Below are 11,902 nucleotides of genomic sequence, written 5' to 3'. Positions count from 1 at the left end.
CATACCTCGAAATCCCTGTTATCCCAGGTTGCGAAATCTGACGGAGATCGGAGTGCCTGGACTTCGCAAGCAGTGGAGAGACAGATATCATCCATGAAGGATTTGTCGATTTCGCCAACGAGCTTGATAATTCTCAAAGAATTGATCTGAGAGATAAGTTGAACCAGGTCGTCAACACCAAAGACTGTAGAGAACCTCAACAGGGGGCCAAGACGAGCAGTAGTGTTGTGACGAACAAATCGACCAGTGTTGGAAGATATTAACCCGAACACCCATAGCTGGAGGACCTGTAGATTTGTGGCTTTGCGCCCCAAGTACATCAGGATACGACGCCAGTGTACATAAGTATGTTTGGGCATTTGAATGAAGATTCTCTTCACGTAATGAATGGATCTCCCAATCTCGAGAAGCCAAATAGCCATCATAGCCTCAGAAGCGAACTCGAAAGTATTCTGGCCAAAAAAGATGACTTTGGCGTCCTTGTTCATAGCCTGACAGACGAGCCTCATGCTCTGTAGATTGCGATATTCATTTGGTTTGTTGAAGGTCTCGTCATATTCCGGTTTTATGTTGCTATCCGACTCCAGAAGTAGGCTGTAGATCTTGTAGCGCAGCAAGTGGTTGATCTGCTACAAAGAAGAAAATTTGCTTTGATGAAAAAGACGTATGGAAGGCACGGAGGTAGACGACTTCGGACGAAGCTGCAGGTAGCAGTAAGCAGTGAAAAAAAAACACTCGTCTGTTTGCGAGCTCCTTCTCTTCTCTCGTGGAAGGTGCTCATTCGAGTGATTGGCAAAACAACGACGCTAAACTTTGATGGATAATATGTCTCAAACTGATCCTCAACACCCTTCCTTGGAACGCGGTATCAGTTGTTTACTGGAAGGTTGAATCACAAATTGACGCACCAGTTCTGTGTGTTGACACAACAACGCGACAGGTTTACCTTCATTACTATTCCCTTCCATGCCCTAGGCTGTCATTTAGTAAAGTACGACTGCCCTTGGCAAATACTCTCTCCTTTCTAAAGCTCCCTGTTGCCATGTACACACTTCAAAGAGATGCCACAATCAAATTTGGTTGGACACTAAATCAGTATTGATATTCATTGATCTATAGTATAACATAGAATGGGAGTCTGTTAAAGCAATATGTTGAGACAACATTCAATTTGTCATTCTGGCAGAAGATGTTTGAAACCCGAATATATTCTCAAAGATTTATTGACGTCTTCAATCATCAACCCTGGACAACGAGAAAGTGCAACACAGACACCCAATGAGGGTGTCTTGTTACATAGTGAAAGATGATTACATTTTAGAAGAAGTTCCTCAAGATTCATCAACCTGTAAACAGGCTGGATTCAACAATCAATCTAAGTTAGCGGCATGACAGTGTCATATATATAAGATGGAACTGTTGTTATTGGTCTTTTGTATGCCGTATTCTGTCTTCCCACAGAGTCGTCTAACAGGTGCTTAGTCGCGCTCAATTAAGCAAGTCCATCTATAGGTGATCCGAGCTGAGAGACCGAAGCGCTGCTGGGATATTTCAAGGTACAAAGGAGCGCTCTCAGTTACTTTGGGGCACAGCTTGGGCCTAGGGCTTACATCAGGCCTTTGCGGAGCTCATGTACGTATAAGGTTGCCCTATTGTAATTAAGAGTGAGATTGGCAATTATCTTACCGATTGACTGGTGCGAAGCTACGAATGAGACTCGAGACAGGCACATGTAGATCAAGGATCTTGTCACACGTAATCAGGCTGTTGTCAATTAGGTTGCAACATTGTCAACATATAAGAATTGCGGTCTCTGTTGCTCTAAAGCCTATGCATCGTGTCTTCGACCTGTTCTCTGCCTTCCACTGGTTTATAACCGCTATGCTTCTCTGTGTAGCATCTTCCGCCTCGTTCAATTCCACAAAATGTTAAATAGAAGTCTTCTCAGCACTGCCTTACTGGCCTTTCTGGTCAACCATGGCTCAGGGGCAGCATGCCCGGCCTGTGACTCGCTCGATGTCGATGTTGTTGTGCTCGGTGGCGGCGCTGCAGGGAGCTATGTTGCAGCCCAGCTCACTGATGTTTATGGCAAAGATGTCTTGGTGGTTGATGCTGCGTCACGCTTAGTAGGCGAATCTGTACGCTACAACTGCTCAATTATTGGCTGATAAGCGTAGGGCGGTCATGTTGACACCATAGTGGTCCCTGGCGTCGATCATCCCATTGAGTTTGGACTGCTCTCATACCATAATCTAAGCCTTGTCGAGCCGTTCTTTAATCGGTATAACATTAATGTGGTTCCTGCTCCTAATCTTGCGTTTACATCAGTTCCGCTGGATCAAAAGACAGCCGAACCCGTCAATCTTACGGTTTATTCTCCCGAGGAGCAAGAGGCTGCTGTTGGACGCTGGCTTGAATTTGGTCTCAAATACAAGGACTACATTTACCCTAGCTACAATCTCCCAACGCCCCTCGGCGATGCCGCCCCACTCGCACGCCCATTTATCGAAACTGTTAAGGAGCTTGAGCTCGAGTCCATTGTTCTCATGCTTGGTGACGCACATTGGGCAAATGACTTGCTTGCTCTGCCTACGCTGCAAGCTATTTCGACGTTTGGCTTCCCTTGGTTCGATGGCACACCCATGGTTGTTCCCGAGTCCGGGAACAATACACAGCTCTACGCCACCATCCAAACCCGCCTCGGTGACAAAGTGCTGCTCAATTCTCGCATCAAGAGCGTCATTCGTGACCAAGCTGGTGCGGTCAAACTCGCCGTGACCGGTCCCCAAGGCTGCACGAAAATTTCCGCCAAACAGATTGTTATTGGCTTTCCACCCACGGAGGATAACATGAAGCCATTTGACACCAGCAAGGAAGAGGACCATCTCTTCTCAAAGTGGGACTGCGTCAAATTGTACAATGGATTGCTTACAGTTGATGGAATGCCCAATGCCACCGATTTTGATCCCGTCTCCTCTGACCCGAATCGGTACTTTGTCCCTAAGCGTCCCACCGCTCGATTCATCAACTTTGCATCCACTCCTTACACAGCGACCTGGGTTGTTGGCAATCCCGACTTTGAGGTGAAGGATGCCAAGGAATTTCTTGAAGACCACCTTGAGACCATCAGAAATACCGGACTTTACGACGTCAGCCCCAATCCCACGTATTTCGGCTTCTCGGATCACAGTCCTCTGGTATGCTCCGTGTCTGAACATGCCGCAACGAGCGGGTTTTGGAGCGATATTGTCGCTCTTCAAGGCAAGAAGGATACCTGGTATGTTGGCCAGGCTTTTGCCGCTGATCTGACAGCATATGTCTGGGCACAGGCTCAGGAGATTGTTGATCATATCATCGAGAAGCTCTGAGCACTGGAATTTTGTACTATCTATAGTTCTATTTAAAGTGCATCTTGGTGTGAATACAAGCGGTATCAGCCTAATATGTAGCATATGAACGGTCAACGCCCGTCATTCAGGAACTAAACTCCTTTCGACTAGATGCGCAGCCATAGCGGAATTTAAATCTTCTCGTGAGCATAAATACGTGCCACACTGGAGGCATCTGACAACAGCCGGGGACTTATCACTTAGATTCTATTCTTATTCTTCCCAAACTGCACGAGCTTGCTCCAGGTCCACCGAACATCAGTCCAATCGTGTAAATCCATTGGCTCATCAGCAATACTTATATGACTCGTGTCTTATGACGTTAACAATCAGCTCCGCGAAGCGAATGGCCCGATGTGGCCTAGTTCACAATAATTAAATGCACGACTGTCTCTTGGACCGGCCTTGTCATCCACTAGACTCGAACAAGGTGTGACACTATCCTCTATTTCATATCTGCGTGGTATATCGTTCTTCGTTTTTCCACTTTCTATTCTTCCTCATCATCAAACAGCTTGAAGTTTCTCAATGGAGACGCTACAATCAGATCAATCCCAGGGGCAACAAGCCAAAAGGGCTTGTCTTTCTTGTCAACGCCGCCGACGATGGGTGAGTTTAAACCCGATGTCTAAGAACCGTTCTGAGAGTCAAAGAACCAACTTAATTAAATTATATAGTGTGATAAAACTCTCCCAAGGTGCCATAGCTGTGTTAGAGCACAGCGTAAATGCGAAGGCTACGCTTCAGATGTCATCAGAACGTTTGTCAATATGACCGCGACGAACGTTTGCAGCCCAAATAAGAAGCGGTTGCTTTGCGAGGCTCTTACAAGATCCAGAGATCCGCCTACTGATGTGTTTGCTAAAGGCCACCAACCCTCAACCAAACACGAACAGATAATGACTGTCTTGGACGAAGGAATTGGGGAGATGCCCAGCATCGTCGATCTACAGCCAGGTTTTCGCCAACATCTCGAGGCTCTTTGGTCTACATTTATATCTGCTTACTGCAGGACTAAAGACTATTGGCCACCAGGATGTTCATGGCTAGCTCTCCGGAATCGACCACTCGATCTTGCTCTAATAGCTATCAGTGCACAGCGTCTAACTTTATTTTCACTCAATAGTCGCCTTCACCTGCTTGGTCTTGAGGCTTACAACGAGAGCATCAGGTTGTATCTATCTATGATGCAAAAGCAGATGGATAGCTGGTCCACAGCCTTGTTAGCGGTGACTTCGACACTGTATGCGTTAATGGAGGCATCATTGATGCAACCTCATGACATCGTGAGCTTTGGTTGGGGAAATTCTGGACATTTTGACGGAGCCCTGGAATTGACGATGCGAAGTGGCCCTGAGATTTTCTCAACCGCTGGTTTTCATCTCGTGTTCAAGAAAGTGCGGGAAATGGGAGTACGTCTGAAAACCTAGCCTGAAGTGCGTGAGCTGACCTAGATTCCAGCTGTTCTTGGCGTTGTCAAGACGTCAGGATACATTTCTCCATGCTGATGACTGGATGGTTAGCCCATGGGTCTATCAGCATAAAACGTGGCGAGATAAATTACATGATCTTGCAATTCGGTTCTCAGCAATCTCTGCAAGCCTGACGCTATGCCGTGGATCTCACGATGCAAGTAACCAGATCCCGGGGGTTTTCCAAATTGAAGCCGACTTAGGCCAATGGAGATCCTCGTGGCTCAAGGAAGCTCACACTGGTGTTGCCATCAAATGTGTCTGTTATTTATCCACGCCGCTATCTTGCATATGCTCCGTGCCAGCACAGGAGTTTCCCACAATCGAATTTGGCTTGCTTCAAATAGAGTGTTGGTCATTACAGCTTATCATCAGCACCACGTTGACCGATCTCGCAGTTAATAGACCTGAGTGGATGACTCGTGATATCTCCGACTTACCGCTACGCTCATCACAGATTGCCAGTCAAATAGAAGCGGCCAACAACTTTTACGCAGCGAGTCGGCCCACGGATCAATCATCTGGAATTACAGAAGACGTCTGTCGCATGATATTTCCTCTTTGGGCCCTCAAGGAGTATAGAGATAAAAGCTGAGCTCGGTTTATCGAACTATATCTATGCGTAGAAGGAGACAAGCAATTGGTTGATGAGAGTAAGTCTACCGAAATGAACCATTGAATTTGGAACTAGCTAAAGCCACATAGCGAAAAGGCAATACGACTACCTCAAAAGGAATCGGGGAGAGGGCAGGCGTCAAAGACGTCTACGGCCTTATGTTCCTTCAGGCTGTAGCCTTCAACATACTTTTCTCCGAAGGTCCCCACAAGATTATCGTACGTGGTCTCCGGTTTCGATTTGCAAAATCCACAAAGGATCTCCTTTACCCCAGTGATCAACTTCAGCCGCGGATATTCCTTGACAATGCTATTGTACTCGTCCCAGGTCAAGCTTCCCCCAGGAGAGTTGTCGGGCCCCGTGAAATCGGCCAGAATTCCCATCCAACAAGCCACAACCTCTGGCTCTTTGTAGCAGACGATGCTGAAGGTCGTATGTAGTGCAATAGCATCCCAGACGAGCTGGAGTCGTCTGGAATCCCAGCCGCCACCCTGCTCCGCCTTTAGAGTGCGTAAGAAGTTTCTCGCCGCGTCTGCTCCATCAACCTCGAATCTCTTGTCCTTGGATATCAACTCTCCTGTCGAGTCCCAGCCTAGATCGTGTAGGATAGCACTGACAGCATGGACCTCAAGATCGCGGTCTTTCAAGTGTGGAAGCTTCGATGCGATGCAGAAACCAAACAGGAAGGACCGTACAATGTGGTTATAGGTTCGGTCGTCGGCGTGGGAACGCGCATAGGATAAGGCAGCGTCGATGGCTGGTGTTTTGGGGACAGTGATGCCGCCAAGTACTTGAGTAGACGTTATAGAAGACATGATTTCCAGCAGATATATTTCTGTAATCTTGTCCGCGAGATCTTGGTTGTTACCTGTGTAGATGAAAGAAAGTATGACCATTTGGAGTCGGGGAGAGGCTCTATTTATGAGCAATTAGGGGAGTCTCTTCGTGGACCTCCCATCACTTCCAGCACTCGTGACAGTAGTATGCTATATTAGCTCGGCGAAGCGATTGCCCGCTTTAGGGAAAGGATTGGCTGCTGTCGACTTGATCAGAGACCGTAGAGCCATGACCTACGGCTTTAGCCAACGAAAGCCTTAGGTAAGGAGCCAGTCAGGAAGTTATCGATGACGGTATTGCTTGTCGTGTTACGCAATTAACCATCGACGCGCCATCGAGAAGAGCGTGACAATGGATCTGATCCGCTCTTGGGAAGGATTTGATCGACTCGTCTGCCGTCAGGTGCCTCTAGAAGCTGTCGCCAAGTCTCTTCTTCACAAGGGGTTCGGATACAGGAGGAGGAAGAGGGAAGCGCATTGCCGAGGAACTAGAATAAAGCGGACAACAGAGAACTTCGTGGGTTTCTGTGCTTCTATCAAAGGTTAGTTCGTAGAGAATTCAACAAAGTGGTAAACTGTGTCGGCCGACAACTCTCTTCCGGTAAATCTTTCACGCTCTTTTCCGTGAAGGAACCCCTCTCCGCTGCACACTCCTGTTAAGGGATGTGCGAGAGCGAACAAGTCTCGTGGGCCTTGCCTGATGACGAGCAAAACACATTGTAGGCTTGCAAAAGGCTTCAGTAATGATACATGCTATTATGAGGACCTCTCTAGGTACAAGAGCGCAGAAGTCAAATTGTGTGACTGCTTGAACACAGTCTGCATTAAGATAGGAAGGAAAGGAGGGTAATGCATTGACAGCAGGCTAGAAGTACTAACCTCCGGTGATGGGGGGCAAGCCTGTAGCGATCACAGTTCCGGATGAGCAAACCAGTCAACACCATGGACGGCAGCGGCTCCCACCCATTGTTTCGTGATACAAGGGGATATCGAGAGAACGTCGAAGAACAATCTGAAAGAGGAGTCAAAGGTCTCGTATTATTAGTCGGGAAGGAGATCAAGGACGAGACACGGCTCATCAAGCCCTCATTCCACGCAGAGCTTAGAGGCCACGACAGCTCGGGAAGACAGGCTTAGTACTACACCAATAGCTGCCACCAAGAGTTCCCCAGTTGCAAGTGTTTCTTTCATAGCCACTGCAAGGATATGGACACAAGTCAAGATACAGCATGCCGTACATGAGGGGAAGACATCCTTGTCTTGATGAACTTGTATATGGACCATCACTTATCTGACTTATGTTCTTACCACGCTTATTTAGACACCGCTGCTGTTCTAGCAGCTTAAAATCATCTCTCGCACTGATCTCGTCTACGCCATGAAAACCAAGTGGTTAGCCCAGTTGATCAGCCAACTGGACGAGGCAATCGTAAGGCAACCACCCTAAGCACGGAGGCCTCGACAAAATGGAAATTTCCACGCGTTATTTATTTTCTTGGAACCCAGTTTGGTTTTAATTTCGTAAGCTGTGGGTGTCCTTGCAGGGCTGATTTCGTGGGTTGCAGCTGCATGCACGCTGTCAGGTACGAACGGCAAGATATACCTTCCAGTACTAGATAACAACCTCCTTCTGAGCGTGTTTGAAACAAAAGAACGGTAGGCGGATGTGCACTATGTGATTCGCTTATGCTGTGTAACATGCAGATGCTCGACTCGACTCGAGGCCGGCGTTATTCGAAAATCATTGCTATTCCCGTGTCTTGGGATGCAATCTCGTTTCCTTACCCTTTTTGAAACGATCACATACCTCCCTTGAATCGCACGGGTAGCCATTACAATGCTGGATAGCGCAAGGAAATTTCAGCCACAGGTCGGCACCAATGTCACCCGCTTAGGTAGTCTTAACACATGCAATGTACTGCGAAGTGTACTGCACTCTACCTTGAGAGAATTGAAATCTCCCCGAAAACAATCACACCCCAAATCGCGAAAACCACTTGTGATTTGCTTAATATTGGCCGTCAAAGTAATGAGCTTTGCGGCCAGCCTTAGTTGTATATTTGGTAATGAAGCCAGCTATAACGTAAGTAATGATCCCTATCCGATGTTGAGTAATGAGTTACCAGCGTACAGACGTGTTAACCTCGAGTAAACGTGACCAAGGCTCTGAAGTCCTCACTTATGATATACAGTCCCGGCTCATTCTGGTGCATTGGTACACGCCGGCTACTAGACAATACACGCTTGTCTGTTCTTTTTTCTAAGTCTATGGTTGTCAATACCGCCACGATACGCTCTGACGATGCTCCACCATGATGACGTGCCAATAGCTTCGAATGGGGGAGAGACTTTCATGATCCCTGCGGATTCAGCTGGGAAGTGACCTCTGGCTGGGCATTATAAGGTATGCCCTGTGATGATATCGTACAAGGCCTGGTGACCCTAGTCACTCAGATCGGGCGTCACATCCTCAGCGAAGCAAGGTGGAGATGAGACTGCCCAGAATAGACATCGGTGGAGAAGTTTTAGCATCCTCCCGCCTGCTGGGTAGCGGTTTTCGTGGGCAGGACCCTACCCGAGGCTTCCCAGCGAGGAAGAGTTTAGCGCTGTGTGGTTGCCTGGGGTCGCGGCCGTCGCAGTATCCCCCCTTTTTAACGTTGAACTGTAAGCAATCGGACTGACACTAATGGTGTCGACTGTCCAAGCGGCCATTTGGCTGGGGAAGCGAGCCCCAAAACATGACAAGATTGGAGAATGGAACAATCTTTCGAAGCGAGCATACCCATTGACACATACTGCGCTGTAATTCATGACCGAGCATTGAGTATTCGCTGGTCAAAGCGACCAAGAGTCATCGGTCGAAGATGAAGTGGCGGTGATGCTGTGCACATCCATCTCCAGCGCTTCACCTAGCATCGTGTGTACATCTCTAGACTGTGTGCATCAGGTACAAGCATGAATAGCGGAGATCTGACATGGGCCATGGGAAGTCATCGCCCGTTCTCGTCACACCGCATCACATCGTGAGTATGATACCTCACATTTGCTGCTTTGGGATGGTCTGAGCATGCTACTCTCACCGATGTTTATCAAATGAACATGGTCAGGGGTAGCTGCCGGCATGAAATATTGAGGCTGTCGATGCCCGATTTCGTAACAGGTATGGTTACTACCACCAGAACGCCGGATGATCATCCGCGGACGCCTACACCACGCTAGCATCCACCAGCCTGCTGTAGTTCACTATGGAGCCGGATTACTAGGGCTTCTAAGGCGAACTCACTCGGTAGATCCGCTGTTTCTAGAACAGGGAGGTGGATTCATCAAGCTGAAGTCCCCAAGAGTCGTTGACATGTCCTTACTCCAGGAGTTAGCCCGGGTTTGGCGCAAATGTGCCCTCCCCGGAACGTCAGGGAAGCTTGATCCTTTGACAGTTGGAAAGAAGTCCGGCAGTCTTCTCCTTGGCTTCCGTGTGTGACCCCCAAGCATGCGTTTATCACGCGGGATTCTCAACATCCTCCAAGCAAAACATGTACTTGAACGACAATCTTCTTTTCGTGAATTTTGTGATCTAGAAGCCAAGATATTATTTTCAGTTCACGCGTTGCACTCTCAGAGGGAGCCGAGAGCTGAGGATCACGAATGCAGTGGACCACCAAGGACACCAAGGCGTAGTAACCCTTGTTGAGGCCTGTGGTGAGGTCCGAGGCAAGTGAAGAAGGCTCTGGCAGTTCGCTGCATCCAATAATAGATCTATCAAATTAGCGCGATACTCCTGTACATCGCAGACTGGCCGCAATACTAATTCATTCCATGTACTGTACGCTTGAGCTGAGCATTCTAGTCAAACGCACCCCTTGACGCACACTCCACGACTTTTGATGCGAAATGAGGAGTCCATCGAGACAAAGGTATTGATAACCGATGACGGAAAAAGAAATGTAAAAAGGAGTAGCGGAGTACTTTACACAATCTGCAGGCTGCATACGATGTAACCCCGTTGTGCACCACCACAGAGCGCGCTTCAATGAGCCTGTGTCACACGCAGCATCCACGGATTGGTTCCCAAGGCCGACCTCCAGACGCGACTGCAAGGGGTTCCATTGTCAAACCTCGCTGGCTAATCATTAGATCTGGTTTCTATCCGAATCAGACATGGAGCCATGCGGGTCATGACGCTAGGGTCTGATAATGGGCCTCGAGTTTAGCAGATCAAAAGATAATGGTGTACTATCTGACTGAGGCTGGGTAAGATAATAGGCAGCAAACACACCATCAGAATTTTCACTCGGGCTTCGAGGGGGTCCAAGACGGATTCACTCTGAAGAGAGCTGGGCCTGGCGTGTGCGTTGCAATGCTTTCTTCTGCCAAGGAGTGAACGGCCAAAAAAGGCGCATCGGATAATTTACACCTGCCTAAATCAAATGCAAAATCCCTGAGTTTTTGCTGGTATGTGGGATAATTTAAACAATGCGGCGCTGGCGGTTCGGAAAGAAGGGCGCGAGACTTGCTCGGTGAGACAGGTCCAGGAATGCACGGCAAGCTCGTTAATCTTATTTCTACGCAGCACATTGGCCGTGACAGAGAAGCCTCGCTCGCCTCCTTTTTGAGAGACGGACGAGAATATTCTGATCGACGGCATCAGCTGGCATGGCGAGCATAGCTAGAACTCTTGCCGTGCCGACGTGCAGGTGGAATGGAATGACAGACAGTGAGCTACAGGCGGGATTCCCGAGTCCCCAGGTGTTGTGTCTGCCCTAGAAACAGTTCCAATTGTGATTAGTGCTTGCGGACCGGGCCGCCGTGAGGAGGACTTAGGGGGGCTCAGGGGGGCACTGTAGAAGAGTAGAGCCCCTGAACGGGTCGCGAGGCAGATTTCGGCTTCTGAAAGTTGGCCGCATCGCCGCCTGGAGGCAACCATCGCCTAACGGGTGTCTCCTAAGAGAACTACGTCTCAAAGGAAAGGCAGAAGGTCTTGCTTCTCTCTTCTCCTTTACCTGGAGACTTAAGCCTCTCAAATATTCTACAACATTTGAACAGACTACTTTTCCAAGATTCTTCGATGCCCCTGAGATGATTGCCCGTCTCCAGTAACAAGACATCACCATTTCAGAGCTGGTCAGATTTATCGCCAAGTTGTGTCAACAATGCCATTCTGTGTTGATTGTGTCTATGGCAATATGTCTTTACCTTCCTCTAGACGCTCTGCACCGTTTCCATTCTCCTCAAAGTCTTCCGGTTGCGGATGTCGGCTTCGCTACGAGGCAGCCACCGCCCAAAGCGTCAGAAAAACCTTCTACGGGACGATGCTACGGACTCTCTAGAACGGAATGTCCTTCCTTACTCCTTCATATCACCTACGACTTCGCCCCTTTTATCAAGTCGACCCGAGTCCCACCTTGCAGGTATCAGAATATCAGTCCAGAGTTGCAGATCCGATCTTCTCCTCGAGCCATCCCCCACCGACAAAGCTCCTTCCAGAGAAATTGGCTCATAAGCATAATGAACCCAAACCGCTTTCGAAAGTTGCCTCCTATACAGTACCGGTATCTTGTACAAGTTGTGGCCTGCTAGACTGAAGCAAGCGTT

At 48.4% G+C, this 11,902-nt stretch overlaps 2 protein-coding genes across 2 annotated transcripts; one reads left to right on the top strand and one right to left on the bottom strand.

The window, feature by feature from the left end:
• Positions 1-1,925: 1,925 nt before the first annotated feature.
• Positions 1,926-3,368, top strand: UCRPA7_5738 (putative amine oxidase protein; the record flags this gene model as incomplete). Its single annotated transcript, XM_007918282.1, has 2 exons — positions 1,926-2,126; positions 2,178-3,368. 2 exons carry the CDS (start codon positions 1,926-1,928, stop codon positions 3,366-3,368), a joined length of 1,392 nt encoding a protein of 463 aa, XP_007916473.1.
• Positions 3,369-5,587: 2,219 nt separating this feature from the next.
• On the bottom strand, positions 5,588-6,373 carry UCRPA7_5737 (putative metal dependent phosphohydrolase protein; the record flags this gene model as incomplete). Its single annotated transcript, XM_007918281.1, has 1 exon — positions 5,588-6,373. The coding sequence occupies one exon, from the start codon at positions 6,371-6,373 to the stop codon at positions 5,588-5,590; it is 786 nt and encodes a 261-aa protein (XP_007916472.1).
• Positions 6,374-11,902: the final 5,529 nt, after the last annotated feature.

The sequence above is a fragment of the Phaeoacremonium minimum genome, assembly GCF_000392275.1.
Source record: "Phaeoacremonium minimum UCRPA7 unplaced genomic scaffold PA7_03_scaffold_433, whole genome shotgun sequence".
NCBI classification, from domain to species: Eukaryota; Fungi; Ascomycota; class Sordariomycetes; order Togniniales; family Togniniaceae; genus Phaeoacremonium; species Phaeoacremonium minimum.
This window is presented reverse-complemented; position numbering and strand designations above follow the sequence as displayed.